General features: G+C 35.1%; 1 protein-coding gene across 1 annotated transcript in view; it reads left to right on the top strand.

Annotated features, from left to right (window-relative positions):
* Window positions 1-6446: 6446 nt before the first annotated feature.
* The window catches only part of LOC131800531 (hepatic leukemia factor-like), a gene marked incomplete at its 5' end in the record, with an annotated part of 30552 nt that continues 19653 nt past the window's right edge, over window positions 6447-17345 (top strand). Inside the window, one exon of the mRNA XM_059121060.1 lies at window positions 6447-6546. Within this exon, the coding sequence (XP_058977043.1) occupies window positions 6447-6546 (100 nt within the window). The remainder of the gene's footprint in view (window positions 6547-17345) is intronic.

Below are 17345 nucleotides of genomic sequence, written 5' to 3'. Positions count from 1 at the left end.
TTAAAAGTTTATAAAAATTATAACATAACTCTTATAAAGTGAAGGAAGTAGTTTATATGGTCCAACCGTCACAATACTTATATCATATTTATTTAGGTCCTATAGGAAATTTACAATATTGGCCCCTTCCTTTGTAGCCATAATAGAAGCCAAAACATATTTAAATAATCAAATATTGGCTAAGGGTATAGGTCGAATAAACCGCCGGGTACTTTTTAAATTGTTTTTTTTGTTCATTTCAAATTCGGGTTAAATTTGTAAAGTAAGATCAATAAAATGTAGCCACATTTCATTTCTTTGTAAATAGTGAGTGTACATCCCGAATCCTGCAATTTGTAGAATTTTTATAAAACTGTTACATAAAATGTATAAATTAAAAAAATAAAATTGTCTGTAAAGATTTTATTTCGGTCATAGCAAACATTCCCGTACTCAAAGCCTTAATTTACTGTTACGCTACCTTCTCAAAACATACACTCATCATAAATTATGTTAAGGTAGTCCCACTCCATGTTAGCCACACAAAAAAAAGACGAACTACAATCCAAAATTCCATTATGCTTTCTCAGTTCTGAGGCTATCAATGAAAGTGAAAACGAAACAAAAATCCGAGAAGAGAACAAGTTGAAACAAAGCTCTTGAAAAACCGGTAACACAAAAGCACCAGCAAAGAATCAACCACAACACACACATAATGCTTATTTTTTATATGCTAAATAAACAAATTATGTAAATTATATTAATGACCGAAATCAAAATTTACTAAAAGAAAGAAAATTATACAAAAACACAAATACAAAACTTGTCAGATTTTTTGTTAAATCTGCTGGACGATCTCACTTCGAATTAAAACAATGATATTCAAATGGGAAATTCAGAAAATGAAATGTACAAAACGACAAAATCTCAGTTTTTATTGTTTTTTTGTTGTTGTTGCTGTGTTGCTTTCTGGCCATAGTGAATTGGCTTTCAACCAATGACCCAATTTTTGATGTGTTAACCGTTTCTTCTCTCATATTCTTCTTCTTCTGTTCGGCTTAACTGCGCGTCGTAAAATTCATGTTAAACAACCATTCACTGCTCTCTTCGCATTTCTCTATACCCACCTTATTTTTTTGTTATATATACACTTTTCTGTGGTATACATATATACCTCAGGTAGGCTTTACTTTCTTTTAAGAAATTCCATTTTAGGTAGAAACTAACCAAAGAAATGAAATCACAAAAGAATGGTAAAAAAGACTGACTGACCCTTTGTCCAAATAAATAAAACTCGAAGTTTGTGGAATATTGTAATTTGTCATTGTCAAGCAATCGAGTGATTTCAATGCCTGAGGATAAATGTAGACCCAAAGATTTTGGGATTTAGGACACCTATGCCCATTAATAATTTTGGGCACAGATCTACGATTAGATATTTACCTTCAGGTGTAGGTGCATTCTTAATGTATACATTACAGACTTTCTTTCCTAAAAAAATGCTACAATCCGGGCTGCGGTCTTCAGATTTTCAAGCAGTAATCCCGAAAACACTTCTATGGTAAAACCAGTAAAGAAAGTCTTAAAGTCGGGCGGGGCCGACTTTATGATACCCTACACCACTTTGCTAATTTAGTAGAGCTACACATAACAATTAAAAGTTTTTATGGGAGAATTCAATCATACACGCTATGATTATAATTATAACTTAAAGTTCAAAGGACTAAATATGCCGAAGCATTTGTATCTTTAAAATTCGGAATTGTATTGCCCATTTGGATAAAGATATATATGGGAGCTATATCCAAATCTGAACCGATCTCGATAAAATTTGGCAAAGATATTTCTGAGCTGTATTTGATATATTTCCCTGAATATCGTTGTTACGGAGTGCATATTACGGCGGCTGTGGACAAAAATAACAAATCGGATGAACAATATATATGGGAGCTATAGCTATATCTGAACCGATTTCCATCAAATTTGGCATACTAGCTTCTAGACTCAATAGACTCGTAAGTGCCAATTCCATCCCATTTGGACAAATATTAGACGTTTGGTGCACAATAAAAAGTAAATCCGACGAAGTTATATATGGGAGCTATATCCAAATCTGAACCGATCTCGATAAAATTTAGCAAAGATATTTCTGAGCCGTATTTGATATATTTACTCAAATATTGTTGTTGCAGAGTGCATATTACGGCGGCGGTGGACAAAAATAACAAATCGGATGAACCATATATATGGGAGCTATAGCTATATCTGAACCGATTTCGATCAAATTTGGCATACATATTTTCAGGCCTAATTTGGGTGTATATGCAAAATTCCATACAAATCGGGCTGATATTACACGTTTAGTGCGCAATAAAAGGCAAATCGGACGAAGATATATATGGGAGCTATATCTAAATTTTGACCGATTATTCCCAATTTCAATAGGGTTCGTCCTTGGGCCAAACAAATGATCTGTGCAAAATTTCATCTGGATCGGGCAATAAATGCGACCTGTACTTTGTTTACAAAAATACATGGACAGACGGACAGACGGACGGACAGACGGACGGACAGACGGACGGACAGACGGACGGACAGACGGACGGACGGACGGACGGACATGCATAAATCGACTCAGAATGTGATTCTATGCAGATCATCAAAAGGAACTATGGGTCTATCTCGTTTCCTTCTGCCTGTTACAAACAAATGCACAAAGACATAATACCCTGACCACCTTGTGGTGTAGGGTATAAAAAGAGGCACACTTTTTTCAACCTACATGTAATGCAAAATATAGTTTATTTGCACTACTACTTTATAAATACTTTACTGAGATTGAAGTCGACTAACTAAACTGCTTTATACCCTACACCACACAGTGGTATTATGTCTTTGTGCATTTGTTTGTAACATGGAGAAGGAAGCGAGATAGACCCATATTTACTTTTGAGGATCTTCATAGAATCACTTTCTGTGTTGATTTATGCATGTCAGTCCGTCTGTACATCCGTCCGTCTGTCCATGTATCCTTGTGAACAAAATGCAGGTCACATTTATTATCCGATTGAGATGAAATTTTCCAAACAACATTTGTTTGGCCCAAGGACGAACACAATGAAATTGGAGATAATCGGTAAAAAATTAGATATAGCTCCCATATATATCTACGTCCGATTTGCCTTTTTTTGTGCATCAAACGTGTAATATCTGCCCGAATAGTATGGAATTGTGCACATATAACCAAATTAGGCCTGCAAATAAATATGCCGAATTTGATCGAAATCGGTTCAGATATAGCTATAGCTGCCATATATATTGTTCATCCGATTTGTTATCTTTGTCCTCCGCAGCCGTAGTATGCACTCTGTGACAACAATATTTTGGGGAAATATATCAAATGAAGCTCAGAAATACCTCTGCTATATTTTATCGATATCGGTTCAGATTTGGATATAGCTCCCATATATAACTTCGTCCTATTTACCTTTTATCTTTTACTTTAATTGTCGAATTAAAATCATATTTTTGACAATCAATCAATTGTATAAAACCGGATTTAATCGGGTTTCATATTTGAATACCCGGATCAAACATTCGCATAGCTAATTCTCTCTGCCAAGAAAAAATTGCATCCATTTGGTCGGCATAATGGTATTTTAAAGTCAAAATATCTCATCTTATGGCACATCTGCGACGGTGTCGGAAAAAAAAGAAGGAAATGAGATATAAGAACGAAATTTTGAACAAAAATGTTTTAATTCAATTTACAGTTCATTTCAGAAATAGGCATTGTCAGCCCGCCGTTACTCAAAAGTTTGACTCACTGCGAATCTATTCTTTGGAGTCCTTGTTATATTCTCCACTTTCCAATTTTTATTTTGTTTGTTGCTGGAATTTAAGTTTCAATCCTCCGATTTGTAATTAAACCAGAGCTCCGATTTACTCAGTTTTGCTCACGAGTGAATATTACTCGCAAGCGGGAAAGCTCGTAGGAGTTTTACACAAAGTTTACTCTCCCCCCTAGTCTTTTATATGCAAGCGTAAGTGAGCACTCCTGTTTATAAAACTAAGAGCGGAAGTCAAAATGATCGAAATAGAGTACGAGTCGAGTAGAAAAAATTATTGTGTTTCAGCTTTGTGTGTGTGCGCATATGTAGTAGCATACAAGTTTTATTGTTGTTGGCATCGTTTACAAATGCAAAGAAGAGAACAGTAGCAAAAGAGTATTGCAAAGACTGGTGGCTTTTGAATATAAAAACATAATATGCTCTTTTGGAGGAAATTTGCGACAATACTCGGTTGTTGTTTTCATTTCAATTTCAGTTGTGAGTTTAGAAAATGCATTCACAAAAAAATCTTACATCTATCAATTGGACGCTGAGTCTCAAATTCACAACTTTCGGTATTGAGCAGGATGTGCACTCTTTAAGACAGCATTACTTGGTAATGAGAAAAGTAAAAAATTGCTTTAAATTTTTTAAAAGAATAAAGCATTATTCTCAACCTACTAATGATGTCGAAGGTCGTTTGTTTGCATTACCTTATAAGGCGTTATGCAACTAATATAGCCCCCACGTTTTTGTTGGGATCAATTAAATGTTTTTTTTTTTCAAAGTAGCAACAGGTGTTAAGTTCGGCTGGGCCGAAACTTTAATACCTTACACCATCTGGAAGGAGCTTTCAAAACTTAAAAAAGGCTATTGAAAAATGCCGGTAAGAATCGAATATCAGGTGTTACCTATGGGGCTATACGAAAACATGAATTTGTATGGACAATTTTCCGTGACAGGAAGTGGGCCAGCTCCAAATTTCGAATCTGAAATAATTCTGTTGAAAAATGTAGCTAAAATCATTAAAATACCGAATTTTGGGAGATACTATTATATGGGGACTATACGAAGCCGTGGAAGTCTGTATAGGACTTTTTTTGTCATAGAAGGTAGTATCCATTACAAACTTAAAATACCAGATTTGAAACAATTCCGGTGAAAAGTGTGACACAAATCATCAAATACCGAATATCTGGAGGTTAAGTTATGTGGGCCTACACTAAACCGTGAAATTCTACAGACAATTATCTGCCAGCGATGGCGGTCCCTATTGCGAACTCCAAATACCAAGTTTATCAAAATATCGAATTTTGGGAAACTTGGGAACTATACAATGGCGTGGAAAACTGTACACAATTTTTTTCGTTGTCATAGTAGGTAGTACTCCACGTGAACTCCAAATTCGTGATAATTTCTGGGGAAAATGTGACAAAAATCATCAAAATACCGAATATCTGGGGGTACAGTTATATGAGGTCTATACCAAAACTTAAATGTATATGGACAGTTTTATGCAAAGATGCTTCCTATATTGTGGAAACACAAAATACCAATTTGCAGCAAAATCAGTTTGAAATTGTGACTAAAATTCCCCCCAAAAAAGTAAAATCCACCGGTAGTTATACAGGGCCTATACCAACACATGGACATATATTGCCCAATGGGTCCTGTACACCTAAAACACATGTGAGTTGAATTTCATCAACCAAATGAAGCATTTCGTTCAGAAGCTAGAGTTATTTCCATAGACGGACAGAAAGACGGATGGACATCGCTAAGACAACATCGAATTTTATGCTGATCAAAATAGATAAACTCTGTGCGGACTAAGAATGTATACTTCGAGGTGTTACAAACTTCATATACCCTCCATACTATGGTGAAGTACGTTTTATATGGATTACTCTTAATTGGGAAACTTCGTGGATGCCACCGCTAATAAATGTTAATAGCCTGAAACATTGTCCAAACTTGATCTACACTGTGTATATGAAGCACTTAAATACCATGCTTGACCTTGAACAGAAGTTTAGCACTAATATCTGATGACCCCTTTGCAAGTAAATGTCTTTGTAATTTAAAATGCGTTTTTCTCGAAGCTAAACTCTTTGAGATTATAATAAAACCCTTTTTAAAATATCTTTTATCTTTGTGCATACAAACTCTCCATCTGAATTTCTTACACCAAAAAAAAAAAAAATCCATTCTTTGTTTCGTGATACATTTTGCAGTGAAAGTGTTATTAAAAGTAAAAGTATCAAAACTTTGAGTCATTTTGTTACTGGGTGCTGTGCGTGTTTCCAAAAATTATATGTATATAATATATTCGTTTCTGTTTTGTCTTTGTTTTCATTCTTCATTAATATTTTTCGCCATTGACACTCATCATCTAATCCCTATGCCATGCCAGATATAAAGATCATCGTTATCGTCATCATCTTCATCACAATTATCTGTTGCCCAGCATCTTCTGAATCGTTCAATTCATTTAAATCGAATGTCGTTAAGTTTGCTTTTCTCCCCACCCACCACCGTTATGTCCGTTTGCGTTTGCCAAAAATGTTTTTAAACAAAAAACACAAAAACAAACATGCGTGCCAATTATTTGTTTTTGTTGTTTCATTTTCTTTAATTTTTCCCAATGATTTCTGTTCACTTATCTTTTTTTTCTTGAATTCTTTTGTTTTTCCAGGCAGGAAATCTCCATTTTTGGGGTTCATTTGCAAAACAAACGGTAAATTTTTTTCTGTTATAATTTCTTGTTTGAGTTTCTATTTTTTTTTGAGTTTTGTTTTTTTTTTTGTTTATATTTGATTGTTTTTTTTGTTAATGCTAGCTTGCATTTTGTTTAAATTTGTTAATGATAAGTGGTTTCTTTGTAATATGCCATGATAATACAATGTAAGGTGTGCTGCTCGGTATTTTAAACAAATTTTTTTTTCAAATATGTTTTAAATCTATGAAAATAGTGCTATGTTCCAGAACCAGCAAGAACCTACTAGTTTTGCGAATTTTTTTTTCAATACCATAACTGTAAAATCGGGTAGCGTAGTAAAAATGTTTACACATTATTTAGATTGTTAATTCCTTTGAAACGCGTTATTAAGGTGCCGATTTTAGGGTAACAATTCTAAAATCGGGGAAAACAGCCTAAAGCCTCACAAAACGGTAATAGCTGGTGTCGATAATATGTATGGAATTTAGGAAACAAGCTATATCTTAAGCTAGGAAATAGTCACACATATTTATGGACTGCAGATAGCTTCGACGTGCCAGAATATACCACTTTACGATTTTTTTAACTTTATACTACAAACCTGTTCCCGAACTCGAAAAACTAGTTCATGTTTTAGACAGATTTAAGAGAAAATAAGCGAATATGGTTATATTTACCAACTTTTTACATTTGGTCGGGTAAAAAAGAGTATCATCACTGTTAGCTTCTGATGGACTGATATGTTGATCAGAAGCTGATAGGCTGATATGCCATCTAATTTTTACATTTTTAATAGTTTCCGTTCCCGAATTCCTCCTTTCTCTCTTTCGCTAGTTTTACCATTAAGAGGACACAGCACGTGTCGATTTTTATGCTCTTATCTTATTCTTATACCAATTAGTATTTTTAGCCTCATATCAACTTTTTTTACCTTATTCGGCTCTTTGATGCTTTTCTTCTTCTCAATCCTAGATCAGTGTCGATTCTTTATGATTCTCTTTACTTTTATTAAAACGTGGGTCTAGGTCTGTGAAATACGGTGGCAGCCGTTCTATCGCATTCGCTTTTAAGCGAACTTTCACGCATTGCTTTGTGGAGGAGCTGATTTATTGGATTGAACTAAATTACTATTTTTAAGGACCCTATTTACATGCCTTATTTACATGAATATACGGAAGGAGAACCTAAGGTCCGAATCTTCATTTTCTGATTTTTTTCTTGTAAATTTCAAATGGGAAGCTTAATTTTTGCTTGTCGAGCCCCTTGGAAATGGTTTTAAAATGCATTTCTGCCCAAACGCAACAAAATTGAATGGCAGGGTCTTACTACCGATCGGAGATTTCTCATTGTTCAAATGTTGATCCTTTGTGGGGAGGTACTAGAGGCAATGACCTGTTCTATTCATTTTCATAACAAAGCTTGCGTTGATAAAAATGATATGTGCGAAATTTTATCTTATTTCACAATTTACAATTTATAATTATTCAACATTTTGACCCTTTGTGGGGGAGGTATATGATGGAGTGGGTCGATATTGTCCTTTTTCGCACCTGACCTAGTACAGACAAAAACATTAGGTTTTGTGGAGTTTGCAGAAAGAAAATCTAATAACCTTTCTCTTTCTATGATGTAAATTATTACTTTGACAATTTTCATCTTTTGTGGGGAAGATACCGGAAGGAGTGAATCAATATAGCCCATCTCCGAACTCGATCTAAGTTTGATAATAATATTACTATGTGGCAAGTTTGGACCAAATCGGATGCTCCCTTCAAGAGTTATAGTGTGTAAAAGCTGTCAAGCCACACAGACAGACGGACACCACTGAATCGGCTGCAAATGTCCTGAAAAGGTGTGGTCCAAAGCGACCTGAAACCGTTATTTCGATGAGGCTCGTTTTGGCCGCATCAAATGATATATATATCTTATTTAGCCAAATGGCTGATAATTAGGAACTGTATGGAAAATCGTCGCTGGGAAAATAAACTGAAACTGAAAAGTAACTAACCCCACAAGAATACCTTAATTCGGGTGCTACCATTATATGGAGGCGATACCAAACCGCCGAGCAATATCTCCTATTTCCAATACCAACAATTCTATGGGTTTCAAATTCGTGCAGGAAAAAATCGAGTATACACAATTTATCGATGTCACTCGAATAAGAGCGAGAATGCTTGCTCGTTTTTGAGCCGCTCGAAATCGAGTACTTTTTTAGTTTTCGTCATACATATGTTGTGTTTATATGTATGTTTATGATAAAAAAAATAGTTTTTTTTCAACTCCATTTCATTCTCAGACTAAACCTTTACCCTAGTTCGAGGAGGAGTGAGCCAGGAATGCTCTCATATAAAAAAGTGTAAAGAGCAAATTATTGGAAATAGAATCACATTCTGAGTCGATCATTTGTTTGCCCCAAGGACGAACAATATTGAAATTGGAGATAATCGGTCAAAATTTAGATATGGCTCCCATATATATCTTCGTCCGATTTGCTTTTTATTGCGTACCAAACGTGTAATATCAGCCCGAATAGTATGAAATTTTGCACATACAACCAAATTTGGCCTGAAAATAAGTATGCCAAATTTATTTTTCGAGATCGGTTCAGATTTGGATATATCTTCCATATAAAACTTCGACCGATTTACGTTTTATTGTGCACCAAACGTCTAATATTTGTCCAAATGGGATGTAATTTAGCACTTAGGACCGAATTGAGTCTAGAAGCTAGTATGTCAAATTTGGTGAAGATTGGTTCAGATATAGCTATAGCTCCCATATATACTGTTCATCCGATTTGTTATATATGTTACCCACAGCCGATATGCACTCCTTAACAACGATATTCAGGGAAAATATCAAATGCAGATCAGAAATATCTTTGCCAAATTTTATTGAAGTCGGTTTAGATTTGGATATAGCCATATATATCTTTATCCGATTTCAAATTAATTGTGCACCAAATGGGCAATACAAGTCCGAATTTAAAAGATACAAATGCATCGGCATATTTAGTCCTTTGAACTTTAAATTATATTATATATAATTATAATTATGATTATAATTGTAGCGTGTATGTTGAATTCTCCCATTAAAAGGTTTAATTGTTATGCGGAGCTCTACTAAATTAGCAAAGTGGTGTGGGGTATCATAAAGTCGGCCCCGCCCGACTTTAAGACTTTCTTTACTGGTATGAATTGACTTTAAATTCTCCCAGACATTTGTAAGAACTTTCCAAAGTAACAGAAATAGGCGTTTTAAGCTGTAAGCCATGCCCACAACTTAAATTCATTCATCTTCCTGTGGATTATTTTTATTTGGTCTTTCAGTTTTTTTTTACATCAGGGTGACCAGAAGCGTAAATTTGCTTATATACGTATCCGCTAAGATGAAAATGAGCCTCATGGTGATTAAGGAGGGCTTCAGCGTATGTTACACGCGATTGACGGTCAGCAGCTAATAGCTGATGCTCCATCTGGACTTTGTACAGGCATATCTTCAAATCTTGTACCAAAATTCGCTGTAAATACCGTCGACTGATACCCATTTGCGTGGCATGTCCTCTGGTCGATGTCGTCGGCGCTTCCATGACAACCTCGGAAACAACAGCAATATTCTCTGTAGAACGGATATCCGGGGTCTGCCACGCCTGGCAGCATCTTGTGTTGTAACAGTCTCTTCACCAGTAGGTGTTTGACGGCCAAGACTTCTGCGACAAAATGCACGTTGTGCCAAAGTCACCCACGGATTATTGTCAAATAAATAGTCACAAATTTTCTGCGTTCTGTAGCAGTGTAGAGTAATATTGTTTATTAACGTGTATTTAGCATGTGTTTAGTACAAAAATATCGAACTGACATTAGGGGCCAATCGTAGAATTTTTAGCATTTTCTGATAGGAAGATTACTCCTGAGCCACCTTGTAGCTAGGTCACTTTCAGTACATGCAAACCCAATGATATTTAATTGTAGCAATCTTTATACACAATACCATATTATATATACGGTAGAGGGTAAATGTATAAATATTTGCCTAGCTTAAACTCCTACAATTTCATGCGGCTTGAAAGAAAATTAGACCACTAATTCCTTAAAAAAAAAAAAAAAAAAGTCTTTGTTTGACCACAAATCATTTCACTACAGCAAAACGTGTTGTTTTATTCAAACCCTAAAATGAGACTTCCAAACAAAAATAAAATCCCCCAACAACAACAAGAACAATATTTGACAAAGACTATGCTATAGAATATGCATTTGCATCATTTAGCCAAAAGAATACAAACTTCGTCATAAAACAATGACATAAATCCTCATTTCTTTAAGCTAATGTGTGATACGACAGAAGAAGAAGAAAGAAAAAACCGTCAACAAGTATTACTTCATATTGAACACGTTCTGGGGCCCAGAAAGCAAAACCCGTGTTGAGGGATTCAACGGAAAATAAACAAAGAAACAACAAAAAATAAAAATTATTATTACTCAACCGGTGGCCTGTCGTTTTTTTTTTTTTTTTTTTTTGTCTTCAACCATGTTTGCTAGACAAGTTAGTACATAAATTCTGCACAAGTACACGAAGACTGTAATCGTATGCTTGGCCAGCTACACACCAGCAATGAGACACAACGTCTTGCAAAGCGGTCACAAGAAACTGGTAAACATAAATATGTATGACATAAAAACAACATGGCCAAAACAAAAAATTTCGCAATATTTTGCAAAAGAAAGCTTTTCCCATTCACAAACACACACACACACAGGCACTCGCCCATAGAAATGAAGGCAGGTTTTACGTCAAAGTTCGCCACAAAACAAAACAAAAAAAAAAATAAACTAAAACTCCAGCAACATTAACTAATCGCAAGCGCGCAGCACTGCTCCACAGAAGTTGCAGGGGGGGGGGGGGGGGTGCCGAAAGAAAAAAAAATCACAACAGCATAAAATTGAAAGTGAGAGTGAATAAGAAAGCGGAAACTTCAAAAGATCTTGTGATGCAGATACTGAAATTACATGAAAGCGGGTAGCCAACTACCCAAACAAACCGAACCGATCGACCGAATGAAGGACGGACGTGTGGAACAGTAACTCAGCCAGCAGACAACTCGACGTGACGAGACTTCCTAACTCCAGGGCACACAGAAATATCACCAATGATCATTAAGTAAAATAAAATAAAAAAAGCGGCATATAACTTAACAGCTTCTGCACCAGGCCTTGTGAACAACCTATTAGAAATGACATTACCATGGATGATGATGATGACGTTCGGTTTGTGAGTGTCAGGAAATCTTTTGGAAAATTCCCGCCTAGAGGCTTTAACTGGTTTCTCGTCATCTATGATTGAAATGTTGTAGTAAAATTTGTTACTTCGTCGGTGTGATTTGTAATTACTGGAAAAATGTCAATTCCAACAAGAAGTATCTTTTATGGAGTCTTAAAAGACTTTGATGGCATTTCTGCGCTGGAAATGAAGCGAGGAACCTCATTTTGAGTGCTGAGTGCGATGGTGCTGAGTCCTGTTGGAATGTCCAAGGTCTGCGGCCAAAATGTTTGCCCAAGGCTTTAATACGCCCTCCAGAATATTTTCGCGATAATCTTCGGCATTATTCTGATTCCACGGTCGATTAATACGAGAGGAGAGCGACCATCGGCTGTTATGGCGGCCCAACACCATCACCATGGCCGGAAAGTAAACACGATCATATTGTTTGCTTACCAACCGCTGGACAACGAAGCAACTCTTTAGATCTTTTCAGTCTATTTTCGTTCTGTTGCGTTGTAAGTTCTTTCACTTTTGGAATTTCAATGGCTTTGCCCCGAGCTCATTTTCAATATTTGCAGCTCACGAGCCATTCTTTGGCCAGTGCGTCGCTGATGTTGCTGTTTTCTTCCGTTCACTTCCCTGACGTCGGGCTACGCTACCAGTATTATGGTAACAATAGTACGGGAGACAAAATGTTCACATTAAATGCTGGAGTGCTCTAACGATAGCCACTTGTGGTTTTCCAGCCAAATATAAAGACATCACACTATCACGCTTGAATTCCATCACGAATAACTTATTTCTGGAAAATTCTCACCAAAATGCTATTGTACGCTTGTAAACCATATAATGAGCTGTCACTGGAATAATTTTAACAGCTGTCGGATTAGTGACTTAGAAATGACAGCAGTCTGAAGTTGGTTGCAGTTTTTCATCTCATCCTGTATATCGAAGTATAAAAAAATTTTAACGATCTTTTGTTGTTGCAAAAGTCGCCAGGCTTAATCCCATTGTTGTTGTTTTATAAAACAACATTTTTTTATTAGTGGAGAACGATGGTAATGTTTACCAAGGGGTAAGGTAAACATTACCATCGTTCTCCACTAATAAACAAATGTTGTTTTTATAAAACAACAATAATAGGATTAAGCCTGACGATTTTTGCAAAAACAAAATACTACGGTATCCTAAACAAACATGCCAACACTATTCTAATTTTAACCCGATCTAAGTAAAAATGTGGCCAAGATATTTTTGAGCAGTATTTGATGCCCGATATCAAATATCGTTGTTCTGTAGTGCATATACGCACGTGAGGAACTTAAACACCAAGTCGGATACAACATATACATGAAGCTATAGCTATATCTGAACCAATTTTCTCCAATTTGATGTACTTGCTCTAGACTGAATTCTGTTGGATGTGCCAACCATTCAGTTGATTTGGAATGATATTAGCTATTAATGAATAATAAACCTGAAATCAGTTGACGATATATATGGAAGCTAAATTTGAACCGATTCTCACCAATTTAAAAGGGTTCGTCCTTGTGCCAAAAAAAATATTGTTTGGAAAGTTTTATCTCAATCGGATAATAACTGCGACCTGCAGAAGGTTCTCAAAAGTAACTATTGATCTATCTCGCTTCCTTCTCCATGATACAAACAAATGCACAAAGACATAATACCCTTACCACAATGTGGTGTAGGGTATAAAAATTGTGGAAAACTGCGAAGAAAAGGCAACAGATCATATCTGATCTCATGGTCTCAAAAATCATTTGCAGAGCATTTCCTTGTACATTGAATCGATAAAAATCAGGTAAACCCTATAAAAGTGTTGGCAGGCGGGCCAAGTTCGAAGATGGGTTATATCGGTCCACAATATCGAAGATAGTTGTTTATAAAGACCCACGATATCGCATAGCCCCCATATAACGATACCTCCCGATATTCGGTATTTTGTTGATTATAGGTGCGTTATTAACTGAACTTGTTTCAAATTTCGTATTTGAAGCTCGTAATGGTTACTACAACTTATGACGGAAGATTGCTTACGTAGTTCCACGTCTTTATTTAACCCACATATAATGGCACCTCCCTTTATTCGGTATTTTGATGATATAACGACATTTTTTACCGGAATTGTTTAAATGTAAGTTCGTAATGGGTACTACAGCCTATGACAAAAAAATGTGTATGCAGATCTACGTATTCGTATAGCCCTGTACAACGATATCCCCCGATATTTGGTATTTTGATTAGGGACATTATTCACCGTAATGGTTTAAATTCCGTACTTGAAGCTCGTAATGGGTACTACAACCTAATGCGGAAAAGTGCCTATGTAGATCCACGTATAACGGCACCTCCCATTTGTTAGCTATTTTGATGATATTATCAACATTTTTTCCTGGAAGTGTTTCAATTTCCGTATTTGAAGCTCGTAATGGGTACTACAGCCTATGATAAAAAAAAAAATACTTACGCAGGACCACGTCTTCGTAAAGCCCTTATAAACGGTGTTCCTTTGAGCATTATTTTCGATGGGTTTTTCTTTGGAATATTAAAATGTCGGCCCGGCTGAACTTATTTGCTTTTTTACTGCGATTTACTGTTCTCAAACACGAAGCTAGGCAAAATTTGATTTTTTAGAATTGCCATCAAATTCTGACATTTCTACCAATGTTGTTCCGCACACGTATTTTCTGGACGAATTTCTCTGAGCGAAAATTTAAATTTTTTCTCAACAACTAGTTTTACTTTTAAAAAGTACGGGCACACAACAAGTGTTTAGTAAGTTAACTACATAGCAGAAGATTAAACCAGCAACATTTTTGTAAATCACTTACTTTCTATCTGTTTTGTAAGTAGTTACTGCTGCCAAAATTTACTTAATACACCCATTATTTGGTAAGCAGTTTTTTTACAGTTTACTTTTTATTCCAACAAAATGGCCTTCAGTTGTAAACACCAACAATACCAAGCAATTGAAAAATCTCTTTTGAAAACATGAAAAGCATTTAAATTTGATCATTAAAAGCTTCATTTCATGTCTTTTGCCGAGATCTGTATGTTGGTATTTGTCTCACGGGACCATTATTGATGGATGATGAATCAGTTGGACAAAAACAAAAAAAGAACAACAAAGCTCAAAAGACATTTGCGTTAATTTTGCCAGTCTACGGCTGGTGTCGGCCTCTTGCATACCTAATGACAAAAAGAATACAACCAACGACTCGTACAGTAACTTGGACATGGAAACACAAGCAAGCAAATGATATTCAGTCAAGCTTGTACAAAAATTTCACTTTCGCTTTTACAAATGTTGCGGCTGCTTTGGGATGGAGTTTCTTTTTTTCGTTCGTTTTGTTTCGACCTTTCTTTGGTTGGTTTGCCTTCACGTTTGCTTCTTGATTTGAAATTGTGACTTAATACAGGCTGGAATATTATGTTAGAGTGTAAGATAAACACACACAGAAACACAAACACTTATGCAGGCACATGTACTGTTATGTATATGTGCCGTCATGACAAAAATATTACCATTGCCGGTAATCGTGTAGACTAGCTTCGAATGTATCTTTCTTTACATCAGTCATGCCATGCTTTCTTTACCTCCTCTATCATCCTCGGAAACGTAATGATAAGACCCGAAATCTAACCGGTTTGCTTGTTCCCTGGATTTGAGAAGGTGTGTAAATTTATATTTTTCTTTTCATATCTCTCTTCTTCTCTTTCTTACTCTTTCAAGTATATTTTCCTTTTGTATTTTTCATTTCGTATGCGGAAATAATGTGCAAAAAATTCATGACTTTTGGACTTTGGTGTGTGTGTGTTTCTATATTTTTTTCTATTCGAGTGCCCAAAAACAACAATATTTGAAATGCTAACATCATCACTGTATTCAAAGGTGTAATGAGAGTTTTTTTCTATTATATTTCATGTAAATAAACAAATAGAGAAAATAAGGAAAATTTTGGGAGATTTTTAGTTGAAATTTTGAAGAAAAATGTTGAAGTTAGTTTAGAAATAGAAGTGCGATCGGTCGATCATTTCAAATCAATATTTTCACACAAAATCACAGATAAATTGACATAAGATTAAAGGTATTTGAAAATTTAATAATTTGTACAAATTGTTTCTGGAAACTGTTGGATAACACAAAGAGAGAGAGAGAGGGAGGGAGAGAGTAATCTTTGCTATTGTGTCACCAGTGTTGCCAATATTTTTCTGTCTCTCGTCCTCAAAATCAAAAAAACGTTTTCCCCAAATCTCCTCAAATTGATTCAATTTCCTCAAAAAAAAAAAAAAAAAAAAAAAAAAAAAAAATCCCCAAACATTAAAAAAAAACGAACAGAACTATTTATTTGAAAAAATATTTGTACATAAAATTCAAATTATAGACTAGTTTATTATTTTATTTAAAAAAAATCCTCACAAATTCCACATTGTTTTAAAAAGATCCCCACTAAATCCTTAAGTCCCCAACTTGAATTTTTCGTCCCCAATTTGAAAAAAACATCCCCTTTTTGGGGGAAATTCCTCAATACTGGCAACGCTGTGTGTCACTATGAGTTTGAAAATTGAACATTTGAAGATGATGTGGCACCATTTGTAAATTTTAAACACTAATCTAAATACTTTAATTACTTTTCATATATTCAACTTTCTACATTATATTATAGCGTGAAATAATTCATTTTTAACTGTAAAAATTTACATTTCATTTCGGGTTTTTCAAAAATTAGATAGGTATGTGATAGGTACATTTTGTTTTCTTGTCGGATTTTACTTAAGACCAGAGTACACATTATGTTAAAGTCATACGTAAAGCGCGATTTTCTACGTTTATCTTTTGCATTTTTATAGCATACTTTCAGACGCTCCCCAGAATTTGTAATCTGAAAAGAAATAGCATTATAGCATACAATAAATTAATATAATATACTAAAAGTAAAAAATAAAATAAAATACAAGTGTATTTTATGGCAATTTATAATATATAGTTTATGAAATACAGCGCAACTTTTAGACTTGGAAATTGTTGGCGTCAACTCCTTAAAGTATGCCATAAAAATAAAATATGAAAAGTCGATTTACAAAGAACTCTAACACCATGTGTGTATTCGGGTCTTAATTACATTCTATAATTTTTGTAAAATTTGTCCCTAATAGTGCAAATTTTCTAGCAGAAGCTATTGAGCAAAATCCCACTTATCTGCACAACAATGCAGATATCTTCAATGTTAGGTAAGCGACTCTGCGGGCCAATATTCTACTAATTTAGCATTTTTTTTTGCTAGGTAAGCAGTCCCATGCACCCGAAACAAACTAACTTTGGAGCTAAACTTGAGAGAGGGAAACCCAAAATGGCTTTCTTTTCTGCTATTTTTTATTTTTGCTAAGAGATGGTGGTGAACACACCAAACTACAGATTAGTTCAACAGGAAAACCAATCCGCTATGATTACAGAATTTATCATATAGACTGCTCAGCATACACTCCTAATTCTGCTAATAAATCTGTCAAGTAATAAATTATGACATTTGACA

Source organism: Musca domestica, unplaced genomic scaffold, assembly GCF_030504385.1.
Source record: "Musca domestica strain aabys unplaced genomic scaffold, Musca_domestica.polishedcontigs.V.1.1 183, whole genome shotgun sequence".
In the NCBI taxonomy this organism is placed as follows: Eukaryota; Metazoa; Arthropoda; class Insecta; order Diptera; family Muscidae; genus Musca; species Musca domestica.
This window is presented reverse-complemented; position numbering and strand designations above follow the sequence as displayed.